Genomic DNA, 22017 nt, shown 5'->3' with positions numbered 1-22017 from the left:
TCTTTCTGAAGGTGAGACAGTGTGACTTTCCAAAGTGCATTTCTGTGTATTTTCAGTGCTTTCAATGCTAAAAGGTCTGCTTTAACAGTGAGAGTGGTTTCGGCCTTCCCCTTCGGCTGAAAGGGCCCCTTGGAGCCCTTTCGACTGAAAGAAGGGGCGAAGGAGGAGAGGGCAGGCACACGCCTCCTCCTCCCCGCGGGGCTTTGGCAGCCCTGAGGTGTCTTTCGGAGGACACCTCAGGCCTGGCAAAGCCCCGAGGACAGGAGCTGGGGCCGCGCGCCTGTTGCTCCTGCCCCTCACGGGCCCTTACTGCTTCTCTGAGAGGCAGCTGGGGGCCATGGAAGGGCAGGAGGAGCAGGCACGCACCTGTCACCCCCTCTCCCAATCCCCCCCTTCTAGCTGTCTCTCAGACAGCTGGAGGTTGGGAAAGGGAGCAGAGAAAGCCCTGCCCCCAGAGGGTGGAAGCTCCACCCCTGGCACGCAGCCCCACCTCCAGAGGGTGGAAGCTCCACCCCGGCACACAGTCCCGCCCCCGGAGGGTGGAAGCTCCGCCCCCGGCATGCGGCCCCGCCCCCGGAGGGTGGAAGCTCCCCCCCCTTTCGGCCCCCCAGTTGTCTCAGGGACAGCAACCCGGCCCCCGGCTCAAAAAGGTTGCCTACCCCTGGTGTAGAGGGTAGATTTAAAATGGAATTTTACTTATGCTCAGGAGTTGAAAATTATAGTACTGAAATGTATTGGGAGCAAAGGTTGCTAGGATGCTGAATTCAGGTCATGTCAAATTCTCTGCTTTGGAATAGAAACAATTTGGAAATGGCTCCTAACTCCAGATTCTAACCCAACTAAAAGAAGTACTGCAAAGACAGTTTAGGGACAGTGAAACTAAACATATAGATAGCCATTTGACTGATGGATACCCCATAAGGGATAGAGATATATATTAGGTGTAATGTTTTAATATCCAATGAATGTAAAGAGGTTTATATGTTTATGAACAATGAAATGTGACTTGTAGTTTTCTTTGTTCAAAGTACTATAAAAGTTTGGTTCACTTTGAAATCTGGGCCCCAGTCATTTGGATGTATTTCCTCTGGAGACGCTGCAGCTAAATATACTTTGGGTCCAAACAGACAGGCCAAAATAAAGCTGCTTTTGAGTCACTTTGGAGGTATGCTGTTTAAATGACACATGCATCTGAAGAGGCCAGAAGCCACGCCAAAGCCATGCTCCAGCTCTAAGGACTGGTGTGTAGCTTTGGCGTGGCTTCTGGTCTCTTCAGATGCATGTGTCATTTAAACAACATACCTCCAAAGTGACCCAAAGCAGCTTTATTTTGGCCTGTCTGTTTGGGCCCTATGTTTCCTTTCCAATCGGCTCTGAGTCTCACTGCTAATTCTGGTTAAAGTTCTGGTTTTCTGCAACAGTGAGGGTGGTGGTGGTGATGATGATGATGATGATGGTGGTGATAAAGGTGGTGGTGGTGATGATGATGATGCCTTGTGGCGTCTCCTCCCTTTCCCGGTGCCAGGTCTTCCTTGGCGGGGCTCTAATGCCTCCATGGGACAATATCCCCCTGCCTGTCGCCCTGGGAGTGCCAACCTGCACGTAGCCAAGGGTGCCAGGCAGCAGGCACTCTTTGCCAAGAAGCAGCCAGCAGGGAAGAGGAGGAGCAGCTGGTGCGGGGCTGCAGGCTTTGCCTTCCTCCTCCTCGCCTTGCATGCCTTAATCCGATCCCTTTAATCCCTCTCCGATCCCGGGCCTCCCGTCCTCTCCTAGGCCCTGGCCCTGCCTCCTTGCCTGCCTCCAGCCCCAGCCATTGGCTCCCTTTGGCTCCGGGAAGGGGAAGGACTTGGCACAGCAGCACCGATCGGGTCGCAAGAGCCGCTGCTGCCGCTCCTTCTGCTCCTTCTTCTTCCTCCAGCAGCAACTGAGTGAGTCCAATGCTCCCTAGAGATCGCCCCCCTCCTTTTTTGGGGGGAAGAGTAGCGTGCCCCCCTCCTTGCTTCCCTCTGCCTCTTTTCTGCCTCCTTCTGGGGGGATCCAGCCTCTGAGGCTGGGCATTGCTCCTTCCTCCCTTCCGATCTCTCTGCCCTCCCTCTTGCATTCTTCATCATTTCCATATGAGTCATCATAGGAGGGTGGCTTGTTTTTGGGTGGGGGCCAAGGGCGTCACGAGCCTCTCCACGCGCCCAGCCCCCGCCAGCAGAGGACCCTCAGGGCCGCCAGGCGTCCTCCTTTTTCCGGACGCGTCCTCCATTTCAACCTTCTTGTCCAGGAGGCATCTTATAATGTTCTCCCTTTGGAACATGGCTAAGAAACTCATGAAGTACAGGCCATGCCCTCAATTTCAGTCTTTTCTCCAGGAGGAATGCCACAATGTCTTCTATTTGGAGCATCTCTAAGAGGCCCATGAAATACAGGATAATCAGAGGTCCTCCTTTTCCAGGCCATAGCTCTCCATTTTAGCCTTATGTCCAGGAGGAATTCCAAAATGTCCTCCATTTGGAGCATCTCTAAGAAGCCCAGGGAATAGAGGATGAACAGAGGTCCTCCTTCCTAGGCCTTCTTGTCCAGGAGGAATCCCACAACATCCTCCCTTTGGAGCATGGCTAAGAAACTCATTGAGTACAAGGTGACCTGAGATACCCCTTTTCCAGGCCTTGTTCTGCATTTCAGCCTTCCTGTCCAGGAGGAATTCCACAGTGTCCTCCATTTGGAACATCTCTAAGAAGCCTATGGAATACAAAGTGACCAGAGGTCCTTTTATTCCAGGTCATGTCCTCCATTTCAGCCTTCTTGTCCAGGAGGAATTCCAAAATGCCCTCCATTTGGAGCTTGACTAGGGTTGCCATAAGTCAGAAATGACTTGAAGTCACGTGCACATGCGCACGCACACACACACACACACACAGAGCCAGTTTCTTTAGAAATGGGCATTGACTTGAGGCTCAACTGCATCTGATGCAGCCAAGTGCCACTTGATGTTGCTGCAAATTTTGCAGAATATGAATCATAATTAGATTACATCTGGCCCTTCAGATGTTGTTGTGCTGCAACGTCCCACAGTCCTCCCAATTGCCTCTCATGGCTAAGGCTGCTGGGAATTGCAGTCCAGCATCACCTGGACCCAATTTTCATGCCTGGGTTAGATTCAGGAGGGGGCTTCAAGTGAGTTATGAAGAGTTGCTCAGGAGTTGTGAAGGTATGCAGAAAGCTGTCTGGCCTGACACATGGTCAAGCTTAAATCAGGGGTGGGCAAAGTTGGGGTTTCAACTTCCCCAAGGTTTTCCCATGCTTCCAGGTTTCTAGCAAAAAGAAAGGGTAGGCATCTGCATGGGTTATGGGGCCTATTTTCATCACATTGGAAGTGATGTGATGTCACTTCTGGCTCCCCCCTCCCCCCCACCTATTTTGATGATTGTTTTGGATTTAGGAGAAGGGTCTGGGACTCCTTGGGTGGCTGCATGAATGAAACACTGCTACATTTCTGGGCACCTTTGAAGGATTTGGGGCCATCATATATGTGCCTTCAAGTCACCTGTTGACTCATGGTGATTTATGGTGAAATATAGCCTACAGCACCTGGTATTTTTGGACTCCCATCCAAGTACTAATCAGGGATGACTCTGCTTAGCTTGCCAGATCAGAGTGGATCGGATGCCTTTAGGATATTTAGGCCAGGAGCACTTTCCCTACCCCTGGGCTAAATGGTGTGCATGACATTACCAGTAGATTCCTTTCTCTTCTCCCTTGTTTCTCCCTCTGCTGTTTTTAACCAGCTTTCAGGGTAAGATATACAGTTAGCTCCCAGATATGCAGATTTTTTATCCACAGATTCAAGCATCCATGGCTTGAAAAATATTTTATAAAATATAAATTCCAAAAAACAAACCTTGATTTTGCCACTTTATATAAGGAACACTATCTTATCTTATCATGGCATTATATTTAATGGAACATGAGCATTCATGGCTTTTGGTATCCACAAGTGGTCCTGGAAGCAACCAAACCACGGGATACCAAGGGCCCGCTGTATTTGCTTTTATACAACTGTGCAAAGCTCAACAAGTTTTTTGTTATTATTAAAAAGGAACAATCTGTGAATGAGGAAGACAAAAGCCAGATCCACTAGTGAACCAAAAACCTCCTCAAACAGTGTGGGAGGGAGAGCTCACCAGCAAGTAAAAGACTAGGCAGAGAATACTTTATAGTTTTATTCATAGAGACTTTGTAATTCAGCAACTTTTAAAAAAGACAGGAAAAGCAAAACCAGCATCAGACACTCTGGTACGCTCTGAGTTTTTTAACATGAAATTTGATCCCCTCGCCATCTCTTTGGTCTTCTTGAAGACCAAGACCAATCATAAAAATGTTTCATCTTGCTTGTGAAGCTTACAAGTATAGAGGTAATACCTTCTTTATTTCTAGTTGGCCTTGTTTCCGATGTCCATCACCTGAAACTGACTAATTTCCTTCTTCACACCACTTTTCACTCACTAATGAGAACAGCATTTGCATTCCAGAAATTTTGCTGGATTCAAAATATATTCCTGAATGTCATTTACAGACTGTGTGGGAAAGCCTCCATGTATTTGTTCTAGTAATACTGCACACCAAGTCCTCTTTATCAGCTTTTGTTTATTCATTTTATTTTTTTTAATAAATGGCTGCTTTGGCTCATAGGGGTTTTGTTTGAAAGGATTAGTCCTTTCAGAAAGAATGTGTGGTTGGCATTTTTTTTAGATGCCCAGGGGGAGGATATTGTGTTATTTTACTTATTGCCTGGGTAACCATCTGGGTGTGGAAAACAGGATTTAAAGGGCAACTGCTGCTTCCTCAGAAAGTGCAAATACCACTGTAGAGGCTGATTTCATTCTTTCACCTTGATATAATCCATGTTGACCTCTGTTCTTTAAAATAAGATCTACTACAACATTTTAAAAAAGCTTAACTTTAAGTGCTAGGCAATATACATCAGTTTATGTGTATCCCCCTAGTCCAGCTTTGCTTTGGCCTATGCCACATAAGGATAGCAAATCCAAGAACTAGGAGCTTCTCTAACAGTAAACCCAGAGAAGCTTAGGATATTTGCCAAGCTGGGTATTCCAACTGCATAGAAAAAGAAAAAGAAAATGGATGGAACCATGGCAGTCAAAGTGGGGTCAAACTGCATTCTTTTTACAGTGTAGACAAATCTTACATTAGAGCAGTACTTCTCAAATAGTGGGGCGGGTCCCCCAGGGGGGGCATGAGGCACCATAAAGGGGGGAGCGAGGCTCTGTTATGCAGAGGTCTACTTATAACAATTTTATAGACAAATGATACTATTTACAGTCGCGCGGGGGGCGCGAAATGTTTTCTTCTTCCTAGGGGGGCATGACAGAAAATAATTGAGAAGCACTGCATTAGAGGAAGTCATGAAATTAGGGTGTTCCTCTTGTTGAGATACTGGCAGGGGTTTTTGATGATTTTCTTAGGCACCTTCAGATGTGCACCCGAACCCAAAATCTTAGCTGATGGGTAATGTAGAATGACAGCAATCTCCCAGAGACTATGGGCATTTAAGTGTCCTTTTCATCTGGGTAGAGTTATATGACCTTTTGGTGATGTGATTATTCTGCTTTTTCTCCCCTTCTTGTTGGAAAGCATGTCTGGGGAACTGTCCTTGCACATCAATATCAAGGAGCCACGATGGGATCAGAGCACCTTCATGGGGAGAGCGAAGCATTTCTTCATGGTGACGGATCCTCGCAACCTCCTGCTCTCAAGCAAGACCCTGGAAGATGCACGGAGGGTGATTGAGGATTACAGGTTCTCTTGTTAGTCTGGGGATTGCTTTAGTTTTTGATAAGGGGAACACTGACAGTGATGTGGGAGATTTAAGCTCTGAGGAAACTTGAATAATGTTATTCTGTCATTAGGAGATGTTTCAAGCACTTGATGTGGCCCTCAACTTTCACATCTCTCCTCCAATTGCTAGAGATCTTCCCTTTTGGTAGCACACCATCTGCCATGCTTTTATATGGGAGAAATAACAAGATGCATCCCCTGAAACTGTAATTGTGAGGCAGCTGGAGCCACTGTAATTTGCAGAGGTGAGGAGGCTGAATGCATAGATAAGGCTTCTCATTCCACCTGGCCAGAAAGCTAAAGCTAACAGAAAGTCTGCAGAAGATATTATTTTGAATGCGGTGTAGCACTGACCTCTTGCAGTAGGATAGTTTGGGCATAGCCAGGGACGTAGCTAGGATTTTAGGAAGGGGGGGGTCCAGACTAAGTGCCACCATTATAATGGGGCTTGGGTGCGGCGGCGCAGCAGCACACACCATTCATTTTTCTAATGGAAGGGGGGGGGCAGGACCCCAAGACCCCCCCCCCCCTTGGCTACGTCCCTGGCATAGCCGAAAGACTGTTTTGCTATCTGTACATACCATTTGAAATTTAATAATTCAGAACCTGCAAAGGTATCCAGCTGAACCTGTATAAAATAGAATTTCAGGGGAAGGACCACATGGACACACATTTGCCCTACCTTTCCAAATATTGCATTGCTATTAGTGTCTCTAGCAGTCATGAATACAGATACGTTCTCTTCCCCACCGTGAATACAGATACATTCTCTTCCTGATGCAATGAGTTCATTTCTTTTTCTTCTCCACAATTCATTTCCTCAAGTTACCTCCAATCTCTGCCCCCCCCCCCCCCCCGCCTTTCATGGCTCATTTCAGGCTGGGAAAAGCATCACCTGGACTGACAGAAGACCAGCTGTGGCAAGCAAAATATATCTATGACTCAGCCTTCCATCCGGACACTGGCGAGAAAATGATCCTGATTGGGCGAATGTCTGCCCAGGTGCCCATGAATATGACCATCACTGGATGCATGCTCACCTTCTACAGGCATGTGCAAACACTGAAGGTTCACTCTTATGCTTGCTCTCTTTGAGAGTAAGGTGGGATGGTGTGTGACTGCTTATTACTAAAAGTACATGTTGTAACAGACATGTGAGAGCTTTATTTTTTGTTTCATTAAAAGACTTGGACAGTGTTGGGAGGATGGAGACTTAATAATTTCTTCTCTGCGACATGCCCAAACTACAATAAGCTGTAGGCTTGAAGGATGGTGAAGCTAAGATAGGACAAGTGAAATATGGATGTCAGTCTTTTCACTCTTTGAGAAAAATGGAGGTAGAAAGGAGCAGCAATTGAAGGCCCCCCCCCCAAATGTGGATGGTGGGATGGGTTAAGCCTGCCTGCCCAGACATCATGGCCCTGATGCAAATCCATCCTCCCCAAACATAGCTGTTTTAAATGAAAGAAACAGAGGTTGGAGACTCTGCTGTCCTGAATTATAACTGTTTTGGTCATAGGTCCAAAGAATGGGGAGATGCTATGTGAGGGGATGGAATCATCTTCATGATCAGGTCATTTACCTTTGCGTTCCTGGACAAGGGTGAGGAATAGCAATAACAATAGCAGCTTCATGTATATACCACTTCATACTGCACTAATCAGTCTCTAAGTGGTTTACAACTGTAAGTTAATTACCTCCAAGAAGCTGAGTGCTCATTTTAGCAACCTACGAAAGGATGCAAAGCTGAGTCAACTCTGAGCCCCTGGCTGGGATTGAACTCACAACCTTGGGATTTGTGAGTGAGTGGCTGCCGTACTATCAATTAACCATTGCGCCACTGGGGCTTATCTTTACGTTTTACAGTTGGCCTTCCATATCCACTGATTCTTTACCCACGGATTCAAGCATTCATGATTTGAAAATATCCAAAAGTATATAAATTCCAAAAAGCAAACATTGATTTTGTAATTTTATATAAGGGATACCATTGTACCATGCCATTGTATTCAAAGGGAGTTGAGCATCCATGGATTGTGGTATCAGTGGGGACTCCTGGAACCGAACTCCAGCTGATACTAAAGGTCCACTGTACATTTTAAGGTGTTGTGACACTTGCTTGAATTATGATTTTGTAGGGTAATTTAAGTTTCCTAAGGCTTCAGGCTTTGTAAAGGAAACAAAAAAATATTTAAATATCAGAAATATCAAAGCCAAGCCTGTTAGGGTCTATCTTTCAATTAGCAGAGCAGCAGAAATGTACGTTTGTCTAGCTATGCTATCCTAAGACTGAGACTGACTTCAAAAACAACACAAGTAGCTTGTAGTCCAAAACAAAAATTTACTAATGGCTGTAATCTATATTTATACAAAAGGCTATATCCTAATCTAGCTAGTGAATAGTTCAGGAAAAAGGAAATATTTATCTCACCATCTTTCCAAAGAAAGTTGTGAGAGGAAGAAGATGGAAGACCAACAGTTCAGTTGAAAATCTTGAGAAAGAATGTGTTAGTTCCAAAGGGGAAGTGACCTAAATTATATGGTTTGAATGAGAGAGAGAGAGAGAGAGAGAGAGAGAGAAGTTTGCATTCAGGAAATCCCTATCTAAGGAGTAGGAAATGGAATGCAAAAATTTTCCAACAGATAGAACATTTAAAATTTTTTTGTAACTGTTGGATGTATGTAAAGCAGTGGGTACATTTCTACAAAGGCCTAAAGAGGTCTGCATATTTATAACAAGGATGCCTGTGCAAGTATTTGCATATCTGTCAGATTGTGTGAATGCCATATTGCATATTGTGTGTGTGCTAGAACCTGTAACACACAAACCTGGTGCAGGAATGTGTGTGCATGGACAAAGAAGTTTTCCATGGCACTGAGAGAAGCACAAAGTGAGAGGGTACTTTGGCCTTGTGGTTTCTCTGATCTTTGTCTTGTCTGCCCTATAGTCTATGGGAGCTCTGATTGTTTCTTTTCCTGCAGGACAACCCCTGCTGTGTTATTTTGGCAGTGGGTGAACCAGTCTTTCAATGCCATTGTCAACTACACTAACCGGAGTGGAGATGCCCCCATCACTGTCAAGTAAGGAGACCCTTGCATTTGCCCAGCACCTTGTAAATGTAAATGTCTCTTGGGCATTTAATGTCTCTTGGGGCAATTGCACCAGAATGGCATAATGTTGCCTAATATAGCAGTTTAAAGGAGTAATGTTTCAGGATTCATGTTTGCCAGGAAGCAGACCATTAGATCTAGAAAGATCTGCTCCCTGTGGCTGCAAATGTGAATTGTGACAATTCCAAATATCTTCAGAAATTTCTTAATGTGTACTTCAGAAATGAAACCTGAAAGAAAATGTCAAAGTGTAGAGTTGTTTCCTACCCCCACCCTAGTAAAATAATACATGCACAGCCCTTATTAGGTTGTTCTTGAATTTTCCTCTCTTGTGATATTTCCCCTAAAATATTTTTGCACTTCTGCTCAGTTTGGGAGGTACCTAAGTCTGAAGCTCCCTTCCTCTTGTATGTAGCTATAAATTGCCAAATAGGTTCACCGTCATGGATAATACTTTTAAAATTTGGACTGAAATCAAGAGCAGATTGAACATCCAAAAACCAAGTGATGTTTCACAGGTTAGAGCCAGAGCTGGGGTTAGAAAGAAAGGAGGGAAGATGTTCTCATTCTCACCGGAATTGCCTGCTTCCTTTGTAGCCAGCTGGGTACTGCCTATGTCAGTGCAACCACAGGAGCTGTGGTAACAGCGCTGGGACTCAAGTCTCTCACCAAGGTAATCAACCCATTGATTTTGTCTGTTCTGGCATGGAGTGGAATTATTCCTAGATAAAGCCCTCATTGCAGGATTGAGTCATGTCTGTCATGTTCTCCGAGATTAGGCCAGTTCCCCCTATTCTGGTGGTGGGCTGGCAGGGAGTGATAGGAGTTGTAGTCTAATTTGCAAGGCATTGGATTGAAGATGGCAAGGTTAGCGTTATTTATCTATTTATTTAGGGGATTTATAATAATAATAATAAAACTTTATTTCTAGCCCTCCTTTCCAAAGATCAAGGCAGGTTACAGCACTTAGACCATACAACAATACAGTCCATGAAATACAATAAAATACATTAAAAACATCAATCATCAATTAAAACATCCTACAATGAAAATAATTGTCTAGACTAGCACAATTGTGCATCAATGAGGGGAGAAAAGGGGATATCTTGGGGGTATTAGGGGTATGCCTGCTGGAAAAGGTGTGTTTTGAGCCCCTTTATAAATTGGTCCAGAGAGGCGGCCGAGCGGAGCTCGCTGGGAAGCGAGTTCCAGAGCTTGGGGGCCGAAGTAGAAAAGGCCCTCTGTATGGTGGTAGAGTATCTCACTTCAGGAACTCTTAGCAATTGCTTCCCAGCTGATCTGAGTGTGCGGGGCGGATTGTATGGAGAGAGGCGGTCCTCCAAGTATCCTGGGCCCAAGCCATTTAGGGCTTTATAGGTAATAACCAACACCTTGTATTGCACTCGGAAGGGAATGGGCAGCCAATGAAGGTCTTTAAGGATAGGTGTTATGTGGCTGGCCCTGGAAGATCCAGTGACCAGTCTTGCTGCCATATTCTGAACCAGTTGAAACTTCCGAGTATGGTACAAGGGTTGCCCCATGTAAAGCGCATTACAGAAATCCAGTTGAGAGGTTACCAGAGCATGTACCACCGTTTCAAGGTCCCCCCGGCCCAGGAAGGGTTGCAGCTGGCGTATCAGCCGAAGCTGGTAACAGGTGCTCCTGACCGTCGCATCCACCTGAGATGTAAGGTGGAGCGACGAGTCCAGGAGCACCCCCAGACTGCGAACAGAGTCCTTCAGGGGAAGTGTGATCCCGTTCAGGACAGGTGGACAAATATCCATCCCCGGGCCCGGGGAACCTATCACGAGCACTTCCGTTTTCTCTGGATTCAAACTGAGTCTGTTTTCCCTCATCCAGCCCATTACCGACCTCAGACAGGCATCCAGAGGAGAGATGCCATCCCTGGTCACTGCATCAGTCGGAGACATAGAGAAATATATTTGGGTGTCATCAGCGTACTGATAACACTGCGCCCCATGTCTCCGGATGATCTCGCCCAGCGGTTTCATGTAAATGTTAAATAGCATGGGGGACAGAATGGCTCCTTGAGGGACACCAGATGTAAGTGCCCTCTTATCGGAGCACACGTCTCCCAGCTGCACCATCTGGAATCTACCCGAGAGGTAGGAGTGGAACCACTGGAGCGCAGTGCCCCCGATTCCTAACTCCCTCAGGCGTTCCAGAAGGATATTATGGTCTATGGTATCGAAAGCCGCTGAGATGTCTAAGAGCACTAACAAGGACACGCTTCCCCTGTCCATGCCCAGACGGAGATCATCGACCAGGGCGACCATGGCAGTCTCAACTCCGTAGCCTGCCCGGAAGCCGGTTTATATCTTGCCTTTCTTCCAAAATGGGATTCAAGGTGGCTGTTTTATGAAATACAGATTGAGTCTCCTCTCTCCAGAATTCCAAAATCCAAACTATTCCAAAAACCAAAACTTTTTTCATGGGTGACTGAGATAGTGACACCTTTGTTTTCTGATCAGTGTATACAAACTTTTGTTTCATGCACAAAATTAGTAAAAATATTGTATAAAATTGCGTTCAGGCTATAAGGATAAAGTGTTTTGTGTTTAGACTTTGGTCCAATCTCCAAATTATCTCATTATCTAAATGGTCCCCCAAAAAATCTGAAATCCAAAACATTTCTGGTCCCAAGCATTTCAGGTAAGGGAGACTCAACCTGTATTTCAGTCTTCTTTGGTCATTTGCTAATCTGCTAATTTCTTCTGTCTTCTTTGGTTACTACATGATCTGACAGTTTTATTAAGCATGCTTATATTCTCTCTTTGTTTGATGAACACTGTTTCAGTATTGCACATTTGATGTTGATGTTGACACCCTGTGTGGTATTCACTCCCAGCTTCCATGGAGAGTTAGTGCTTCTGTTTTCACAGTCCCAGAAACCAGGTCTTCTTTCCTGCATGGATGAATCAGTATAAATTGGGTCTGACATGGTGGAAAGAGTTAGACTGAAATTTCATTGTGTCAGTGCAAGGAACTGCTGTCAAAGGAAAATGAAAAGACCTGTCCATGTTTATACAGAGAAACAGTGTCAAAGTTTCCTTGTTGCCTTGTTCTTTACATTATTTGGAGTGTAAGTCTGTTCATTGAACTATTAAGGCTGTATCATGGGTCTTTTTCACTCTCAACCCCTTCTTTTTGATAGCATTTGCCACCAATCATAGGACGCTATGTGCCTTTTGCAGCTGTGGCTGCTGCAAACTGCATCAACATCCCATTAATGAGGCAAAGGTAAGATGTGGGTTGCACGTTGCATGAAGGGTGTAATGGGGACAATATTCCATGGCCAAGCTCCTGGTAATTTCTTGCATATTGCATATTTTAATCAAGTGTACCACTGGGTTTCTGTGCTCAGTGTCCTGATCTTAAATCCCACAGGTGTTCATAACTGGGATAATGTAATTAATCTACAGTGCTTGGTGCCAAATTAACAGCTCTGAAGAAGGCTTTAACGAAAGAGGAAACAGGTAGAACATGGCAGAAAAAAATAATAGAAAATAATTATTTTAGTAGTTTAGAAATAGAGTGATGCTTTCTATGAGGATTTTGCAAGTGCAGTTCATACTTTGTATTTTTGCTGCCCTTCTTTCACCACATAATTCAGAGTGACACACCTAGGGCTTCCATGCATGATCTCATCTAAGCAATGACCAAGTCCACACTAACTTTGCTTCAGCAAGGTTGCTTTGTCTTGTCTTCAAATCAGAACCTTGGACCAGGTTTGTGAGAAGGGATAGACAACATTTCTTGAGGGCTTTCTGCAGTACAATACTTCATGTCATGCTGAAGACTGCATGCTGGTGGTGAGCCTGCACAGGCTTCCCCTCTGCCTTCCCTCTCTTTTACACACACCCAAACACACTTGAACACCATTCCAGCTCCATCCTCCACCTGTTTTTAACATTAATCAAGAAGTAGAAAGTGAGGGAGAATCTACCAAGGGACAGAGAAGATGCCTATGATTTCCACAGAAATGTAATTCATTCATTAATTAATATGCCATTTTCCTCCTGGCACTGGACTCAGAGTGGCTTATAGAAACCTGATAATAAAAAAGGTAAAACACAATTAAACAATATGTAAAGGGATCTTGTAGTCCCTTAAGACTAACTGAAAAAGAGAAGTTGGGGTTTTTGTAGACTTGAACTTATCATGCTACCAACTTATCTCTTTCAGTTATCTCAAAGGTGCTACAAGATCGGTTTGCATACTGATTTTCCAGGCTAGCATGGCTGTGTCTTTGAATTTTACCTCAATTAAAGAAGTTATAGTAAAACACTAATATTTAAAAACATAACAATAACATTAAAAAGATAGCACATGTTTTGTCATCCTGACTTGATGTCTGAGTATTATTTGATGTCCTTCTGGTCCACAGGGAGTGGTCAGATGTGGCCAATATGATACTTCACCACATTTGTATTTTATTTATTTATTTATTCATTCATTATTTTATTTACATCTGCCTTTCTCCCAGAGTGGGAACCAAGGCAGCTCATAGAAGGAAATAAATCAAAATCTACAATGCACTTTTAAAAGCAATTAAAATAGTATGCGGGTGCACTATATGCAGATTTCAGCTTACGCTAAAAGCCATGCAACAAAGAGGAAAGGGCATGCACGTCACACCAGCTGCATACGCAAGCCCCATTAGTTTCAATGGGGTTCAAGCACATGTGGAACTTGCCTTATGCAGCAGGGTCCGGAACAGATTCCTGCGTAAGGCAAGGGCACACTGTAAAATTAATTTAAAACATACATATAAAAACATAAATAAAACACATACACCAATAAAAAAGCCTGTCTCGCATGTTATATATTAAAATCCTGCTGAAACAAAAACGTTTTTGCCTGCTGGCGAAAGGAAAGTAGGGAGGGGACCAGCCTATCCTCTGATGGAAGGGAGTTCTAGAGGGTGGGAGCAGCCACTAAGAAGGCTTTCTCTCATATCCAAGTGAGCCTGTGATGTTGAAGGGACTGAGAGAAAGCTTTGCTCTGAAGATCTTAGAGTTCTTGCAGTTTTGAATGGGGAGATCCAGTGTTTCAGAGCGAGTGGACCTAACCCATATGTGATCCAATACCGCACTGTAACTAATTGTCTTATTTTGAAGAGTTAACAAGGTGTGCATAGTCCTTCTGTCTCTAGGAATTCTTCTGTCCCTACTTTGGAAAGAGTTGAAGGGAATTCACAGGATTTCAGCAGAATCATTGTCTTTTCTGACAACAAAAGAAGGAAAAGGCTGCAAATTGCAATAAAGAGTGGTATTTTCCCCCTCATCCATTTCTACAGGGAGCTAAAGCTTGGTATCCCCATTACAGACGAGAATGGGAATCGGCTGGGTGAATCGAAAAAGGCAGCTGAGCAAGCAATTGCACAGGTGGTGGTTTCTCGCATTGGCATGGCTGCACCTGCCATGGGTAAGTAGTTGCCTCATTAGCAGCTATTCTTTGCTGGGCATGAAACAAATATTCAAAATTCAATGACTATTCCAGTAGTCTTACCAATTAGGATTTCTTTGGTGTAGGGGTGTTCAGAAAGCTTTGAAACAGTATAATAATGATGATGATGATGATGATGATGATAATAATAATAACTTTATTACAGCCATTTGGCCAGCACAATTACAAAATTCCAATTTAAAACATAACTTAGTTTTATACCATAGGTTCATGTACAGGCAGATTGGAGAGTATAAACAAATGATAGTTTATAAAAAGTAAGGATAAAAAGTAAGGATAGGACTGCACGATCAGAAACAATATTTGAATTTGCAGTTCTAATGTTAATATTTGAAATCTGATTGCTTTATGTTTGGTGCCATGTTTTCATGGTTTTGAAGGTTAACCTCTGGAATCTCTTAAGCTGACAGTTATTAATTACTATTACTTGTTATTGATCAGGTGTCATAAGATATGTCATTCCCTGCAGATGATCAAATATACAGTCAAACTGAATACTGCTGCATGCCAAATGTCAAATTCTGTTGAATATGCTTTGGAAACCTTTGGGGGCTCTTTAGGAAAAATTGAAAAGTCTAGAAAGACAGTGTTCTCATTACAATCTGTCTTCTGTAATTTGCAACTATAGAGGAAAGATGGGTGTATTCTAGGGCACACTCTTAGATCACAAATGTCCAATATCTGGAGGAAATTTGAGTACTCAGAGAACACTTGGAGCATATTCACTATGAAAACTGGCAAAACAAATCTTTAAGGAGCATGTTTATTTCAGCTCTGGTCGTGGTACATAAATGGCATGAATTTTCTTCCTTGTATACTGATAGTTTCCAGTTTAGTTCTTGGTAGTAACGACATCAGGCATAGCTGTTAAAACTATTTAGTGTTATATAAGCTTAAGAATAGCTCAACTGGTTCTAGGAAGTTCTATAGCTTTCACCAACTTGATGTTCTCCAGATGTCTTGGACAATGACACTCAGTATTCCAGACAATGTCATATGGGACTGATGGAATTTGTAGTACAAAACATCCAAGGGGACACCACACTGAGAAGAGTCCAAAACACACTGCTAAATAATGTAATTGAGACCACTTTAACTCCTCTGGCTCAATGCTAGGGAATTCAGGGAACTGTAGTTTTGTGATGCATTTAGCCTTCTCTGTCAAAGGGCTTTGGTGCCACAATAAACTACAATTCTCAGGGTTCCCTAGCACTGAGTCAGGGCAGTTAAAATGGTCTCAGACAGGATTATTTCTGGAGTGTGTTTTGGATCAAAGGCCACTAGAGAAATTAGTGTATCTGAATGAATTCATAAGTCTCTCTGTTTCTTCTTTGAGAAGATGCAGAATGGGTAAATGCACCATTCATTTTTCATCTTTCTTCCCCTCTTCTTATAGCCATTCCTCCTGTGATCATGAATACACTAGAGAAGAGAGCATTTCTGAAGGTATGCCTTTTTCTTTTCATTTAGAAATCTTGGTTGAAGCCTCCATGCCGAGAAAGTTGTGGTTGTTTTATGACGTGGTATAGTGATTTGAGTGTTGGGCTAGAACATTGGGAGACCAATGCTTGACTCTCTGCTTGACCATGGAAACCTACTGGGTGACTTTGGGCAAGTCACACTCTCTCAGAGGAAGGCAAGAGCAACTCCCCTCTGAACAAATTCAGGCAAGAAACTCATGATGGATTTGCCTTAGGATTGCTTTAAGTCAGAAATGACTTAAAAACACACAACAACATGCCCAGCCAGCATGCATACCAGCTGGAGATCATGGCAGTCCAAAACAATGAGGTTGTGGAAGAGTGGCTAAGTAAATCATTACAGACTATAAGTGCCTTAATTAGTAGTATCATAGTTTTTGTGTGTGACATCAAGTCATTTCTGATTTATGGCAACCCTATCATGGGGTTTTCTTGGTAACATTTGTTCAGATTGATCCCTAAATCCAGTTGGTAAAGCACGGGCTTCAGGGTGAATGTTATCTCCAAACCTGTTTTTGCATCCCTTCATGCATGGAGACTCCCCAGACCTCCTTTTATTTGGTGGGGAAATGTTTGAATTCTCTCTCCTGGAAGCTTTCAGGAGAGACAATTCATGTTTTAATAAATTGCAGGGATCGCTTAACATTAAATCAGAAGTGGACTTTTCTTTGCGTGAGCATTTTAGACCTGTAATTAAAGGGCATCTGGAAAACTAACCAAAAGAAACAGATGTTGCAGAAGAGGTACAATGCATCATAAACATAGTTTACATTTGAAAACACCTAAATTTCCCTTTCCAATGCCAGCCAAAAAATAAAAACTTGTTAGCCATGTATAGGACTACAGCCTAGACTTTATCTGGCAATGCAGATTGTCTTTAGCAAGGGAGGCATTTAAACATCTGAACAAAAACCCTTCTACTGTGCTCTAAATATGCTCACATATTCTATAGGCCATGCTCAGATGAACTTGCATAGAACCCCTCCTGCCACACAAATAGCTGCAGCTCTCTAAATGCCACACAAAAAAATCATTGCTTTGGAAAGTAACATAGATAATGACGCACCTGAACCTTTCTGTTTTGTTTCAGCGATACCCCTGGATGAATGCTCCTCTGCAGGTTGGATTGGTGGGCCTGTGGTATGTGAATTCATTCTTCTGTTCAAATAGAACAGTTTTGTATCAGGTAGCGAGAAAGTGGCATTGTTAAGTCTTTTCCCCTTGGCAGACCCTAAAACTGGCTTAATAAAACTCCCTGTACAGAATACTGTACTGGTTAAAGTGTCTTGTTAAAGCAGGTTCCAAACCCCACTTTAACCGCAAAGCTTTCACTGGATGACCATGAGCCAGTCACCATCTTTCTAGCCAGTGAAGATTGCATAGGGTTGCAGGACCATCTATAGTGACCATCCATACCACTTAAGATGCTTTGGAGGAAAGACAAATTATAAAAATAATAAAAAGTAATAAAAGTAATAAATGACCATGTTTTTGGAGTGTAACCCGATAGCACTGGGCTTACAGAAGCAAACATGGTGGCATCTTGTGGTGGTAAGACTGTAGGAATGATGTATTACTGCAGGTGGTATTTTATGATTTCTTACTTGCCTTTCAAAACCACAGGTTTCCAAAAGCAGTTTTTTAACAAATTAAAGGCTATACAATTCAATCAGTATAGATGTTACTTTGCTGTCTTGGTTATTGGTACAGATTGAATCTCCCTTATCCAAAATGCTTGGGATGAGAACTGTTCTGGATTTTAGATTTTTTTAAAATTTTGAAATATTTCTATTTGTGTATGCATACATAATGAGATACCTTAGAGATGGACCCCAAGTCTAAACACAAAATTTATCTGTGTTTCATAATATACCTTATACACATAGCCTGAAGTTAATTTTATACAATATTTTAAATGATTTTGTGTATGAAACAAAGTTTGTGTACAATGAACCATCATAGGGCAAAGGTGTTATTATCTCAGCCACCCATAAAGGAGTTTGGTTTTTGGAATATTTCAGATTTGGAATTCAAGATAATGTAGACTCAGCCTGTACCAGCTTTCTTTGTTGTTCCATTCTAAATATTCCAGCAAATGGCTCTTCCATGGAATCAGCCAAGACATACCTCTAATGCATTTTAATTTTCATGTGGAACTCACAAACCCCATTGTATTTACAGTAAGACGATGATGTGGGAGTCCTCTCTATCCTGGTGCCCTTCTGATATTTTGGACCAACTCTCATTATTCTTGACCATTGACCTTGCTGGTTGGGGCTGATGAGACTTGTAGCCCAAAACATCTGGAAGGCACCAGGTTGGATAAGGTTGGAAGGTGAAATGGTGCTGCTCAGTCTTTCCCTTTAAAAGTATTACCAAGTGGATGTTCTGTTATGGGGTGGGTAGGAAGGAGGCAACCTGAAAGACAAGAGGGTGCCAGTGATAAGTTTTGATGTAGGGGAGGAGACTTACTTCCATGATGTGTTGCGTATTCAAAAATTTGACTAGATACCAGAAATCTGACTTATGTGCACCCAAATCATAGAGATGTATAGCACATTGGTAGGTGGGAACAAAATGATTCTCCCAAAATATCATGAGGCAGCCAGGGAAGAAGTGAGAGCCCCAAAACACCTCTTCTGTCTTTGTCTTTCCTTTCTGTAGTTTGGTGTTTGCTACACCACTTTGCTGCGCTCTCTTCCCACAGAAAAGGTAAGCACTTCTGTGATATACTCTTTCATTTTAATGCCTTTTGTGATGCTTTCAAGTTGGTGGTAGCATGCTGAAAATCCACAGAGATTTTCTTGGGGGAAATCTGGTGTCTGGGATGTATTCTAGAAATCCCTTATCTAACTGAGGCTGATATAGTTTATACACTAAAATGAGTGCTTGGGACTTGGGACCATAGCTTGGCTCTATCATTTCTTGCATGATGAAAGAGAAAGACCTTTCTCTTGGTAGTGTTTAATGGCCATTAGAAATGGTGCAGTTGCTGCCATCTCTTCCTCCTTCTTTTTCCATTATAGGGAGGTTGATGAGGTGGGTACATGTGTGTTCATACTGGAGGTCTGTCAGTACTAAGGAATGGCTATATATTTTACTAAGTTTAATAAGTAAACAAGAGCATGCCCTCTGGGGGTGGCAGTGGGTGCTTCTTGTCCCTGGGTCACTGACCCCTAAACAATATTACTGGCTTTTGGAATCGGAATGTCCCAGCTCCAGTCTCTGGCATCTCCAGTTAAAAAGCTTCTCAGGTAGCAGGTGAGGGAAAGGGACTCTGCCTGAGACTCTGGGACTCTACAGCTAGTCTGAGTCTATATGGGACCAGATAAACAAATGGGTTTAGTGGTCTATTAACCACCAGTTTTGACTTCATAAGTCTGAACTCTGCCTGGAAGCCAAGATAGGCCCAAAACACTGCAGAAATACAGTGATCCCTCTGGATTGGTGGCCTTGGCACTTGTGGTTTCGGTCATTTGCAAGGCCCTGGACTCAATACTAGGGAAGCCTAGAACTTTAGTTTTGTGAAACATTTGGCCTTTTCTGTCAGAGAGCTCTGATGCCACAATAAATTACATTGCCCAGGATTCTCTAGCACTGAGCCAGGGCAGTCAAAGCACCCTCAAACTGGATTATTTCTGCAGTGTGTTTTGGACCTTAATCAAATTGAGGCTGTCGTACTTTGGCCACATCATGAGAAGGCACAATTCATTAGAAAAGACAGTAATGCTAGGAAAGGTGGAAGGCAGTAGAAAGAGAGGAAGATCATATGCCAGACTCTCTGCAGGACCTGAGCAGAGAGGCTAAGAACAGGGTGTCTTAGAGATGTCTCATTCATAGGGTCACCATGAGTCAACACACAGCATAACAACAACAGCAGCAATGAATAATGAAATGGAGTCAACCTTTATTCTTTCAGCTTTTTCCTCTTTATTCTCTTCTCAGTTCCCTGTGCTTCAGAGGGCAAGCACTTTGTTATTTGCAAAACAGAAGACTAGAAGGTTGTGGTTGTTGTGGTGAGGATGATGATGATGTCAATGTGTTTTTTGTTCCTCTTCAGCTCAATGCGGGTGAATCGCTTGGAACCGGAACTCCAAGCTCAAATTCGGGAGAAGAATTCTGATGTTGAAGTTGTTTATTTTAATAAGGGGCTTTGAGAAAGGCTTCCTCATGCTTCCCTGGTATGCAGCAGAAGGGATGGCAAGAAGAAGAACCAGGGATCCGGTGCTTTTGAGGAGAAAGTTACACTTTGTAATAGTATAATCCCTTGTAAATGCTGCTTTTTTACTGGCTGCCAAATCTTGGCAGGTCTTATATGTACGATAAATAACCTTCCTGGATTCAGGCAAACCATAGGGTAGATTGTAAAGTGCGAACAAAGCAGAACCATTCCCATCCTAACCCAGTTAGGTGTTAGGACCAGAGTAGTCATGTGCTCTTAAGCAAACATGAATCCCTATATTGTGTGCAAGTCACGCAGTGGTGTATGGTGTGTGTATGTGTGAATGTGTGTAGAGATTTGTATGTGTAAAGTCCCTTGTCAAATAATGTTGTAACAGTAATCATTCTGGAATCACTTTTGTAGAGGAGAATTCATGAAACACCCTGAATCCTTTGGTTCTATTGCGGAAGGCAATGTCATCCGCATTTCAGTTTGCATCTTGTGTATTCAGTTTTAAAGAAGATGTTGCTCTTCTATGAATCAGCTATGCGTTTTTGAGATACATTATACAGTATATATATATTTTGCTGCAAGCCATCTTTATTTTATAATATTTGCTGAAGATCTCTATATATTTTAGTTCTTTTAGTAGCAAGTGAAACATACAAAAGTGACTGGTGTAGCCTTAACATTACCAAAAAAAAAAACAGAAAAAGTAAGTATAGTGTGACCCTTAATTAAATATGAATATAACCAAATACCCAGGGCCTTTAAGAGAAGCAAGTAATTGAGAGAGAATGTCTATGAAAACAGAGAAACAGCTAAAATTCTAATAGATGTGTGGATTTTCTATCAAATCTGTGCTCACAGCTGGACGTGTGTTTGGAAGATGAAGCAAAGCTCAATATTGGTTCCAACCAAGTCAAGGTGCATATTACTCAAAGGCTTCTAGTTATTTTAGTGTGAGGTAGAAAACCACCCCTGGCACTTGAAAGAAAACCATCACAAGTAACTCATAGTTTACTACCCTTATATGACACCCAAAATCTGTTTCCTGAGATAGCTGCCTCATACCATTTTATGACAGAGCCAGCCCTGTATTTGGCTATGACAAAGACACATGGATATCAGTGGGTGTAAATCTCAAGTTGTAAAGCAAGAAGAGTTCAGTTGTGCTTTGTAGTGGGCATGTGTCCTCCTGTTCTTATTTTATCTATTTTCATATCAGCTTAATATCATTTCACAATTCACTCATATATCAGAATAGTAATATACACAGCAATATATATATAGTAATATAGCACTTATATATCAGAGTAGAAAAGTAATGTTTCCAAGTTCTACTCTTATCTTCTCCTTCATTTGACTAGCTGCAGAACTTCCAGGCGCAGAGGATAAAATGAGAAATAAATGTTTTTCTTATTCATCCTTTTCCCACCCATCATCCCAAATGCCCATGTTTCTAAGTATATATGTTGTTGTAACCTAAAGTGAATATTTGTTTGCAGTGGTGGCTCATTTGTCCCATATATTTACATGCCATGTCACAAATATATCACATCAAGCATAATTGACAATCTTTGGTGTATATTGCTGCAGTTAAATAATAAAGGTATCTTTAAGTAACCTTTCTACATTGTGACAATCCAGGACTTAGACCTCTCATGCTTGCAGGGGAAATACTTTACTGTTAAACTAGGACTCAGTACTCAGCAAAGGGGGTAACATGAAACTTGATGAATTTGGGCAAAATTTCCCTGTGTCATTTCCTTGTGATGCTTGCATTATAGTCCTCTAGTTTCTTTCTGTCTGCTGTGTAGACTTAATAAATTGATACAACAATCAGTAGATCTACTTGCACTGATCAGATGTGCTGAATCAGCTCATCCACACACCTGTTAGAATCTTTGAGTAGGTAAGGCCCAA

At 42.7% G+C, this 22017-nt stretch overlaps 1 protein-coding gene across 3 annotated transcripts; it reads left to right on the top strand.

Moving 5' to 3' along the window:
- The first annotated feature begins 1825 nt into the window (after positions 1-1825).
- Positions 1826-20806, top strand: LOC149318448 (sideroflexin-1-like). Of its 3 annotated transcripts, XM_089509730.1 has the most exons (11): positions 1826-1928; positions 5644-5808; positions 6726-6896; positions 8830-8928; positions 9556-9631; positions 12134-12219; positions 14279-14406; positions 15845-15894; positions 17020-17069; positions 18594-18641; positions 19990-20806. In XM_089509730.1, exons 2-11 carry the CDS (start codon positions 5645-5647, stop codon positions 20084-20086), a joined length of 969 nt encoding a protein of 322 aa, XP_089365856.1. In that variant the 5' UTR covers positions 1826-1928; position 5644; the 3' UTR covers positions 20087-20806. The 3 variants fall into 3 exon arrangements, with proteins under 3 accessions (XP_089365856.1, XP_089365857.1, XP_089365858.1); XM_089509731.1 differs by lacking the exon at positions 1826-1928 and having other exon boundaries at positions 5743-5791; XM_089509732.1 differs by lacking the exon at positions 1826-1928 and having other exon boundaries at positions 5749-5816.
- The last annotated feature ends 1211 nt before the right edge of the window (positions 20807-22017 follow it).

Source organism: Sceloporus occidentalis, unplaced genomic scaffold (assembly GCF_023333645.1).
Source record: "Sceloporus occidentalis isolate IW3139 unplaced genomic scaffold, rSceOcc1.0.p SCAF_2, whole genome shotgun sequence".
Taxonomy (NCBI): domain Eukaryota; kingdom Metazoa; phylum Chordata; class Lepidosauria; order Squamata; family Phrynosomatidae; genus Sceloporus; species Sceloporus occidentalis.
This window is presented reverse-complemented; position numbering and strand designations above follow the sequence as displayed.

What these genes read in the sequence shown, in the direction of transcription:
- LOC149318448 (XM_089509730.1), top strand. Translation starts at nt 5,645, where the DNA reads ATGTCTGGGGAACTGTCCTTGCACATCAATATCAAGGAGCCACGATGG. An exon ending in GACTCAAGTCTCTCACCAAG is followed by an intron (nt 9,632 to 12,133) that starts GTAATCAACCCA and finishes TCTTTTTGATAG; the next exon opens with CATTTGCCACCAATCATAGG. An exon ending in CATGGCTGCACCTGCCATGG is followed by an intron (nt 14,407 to 15,844) that starts GTAAGTAGTTGC and finishes CTCTTCTTATAG; the next exon opens with CCATTCCTCCTGTGATCATG.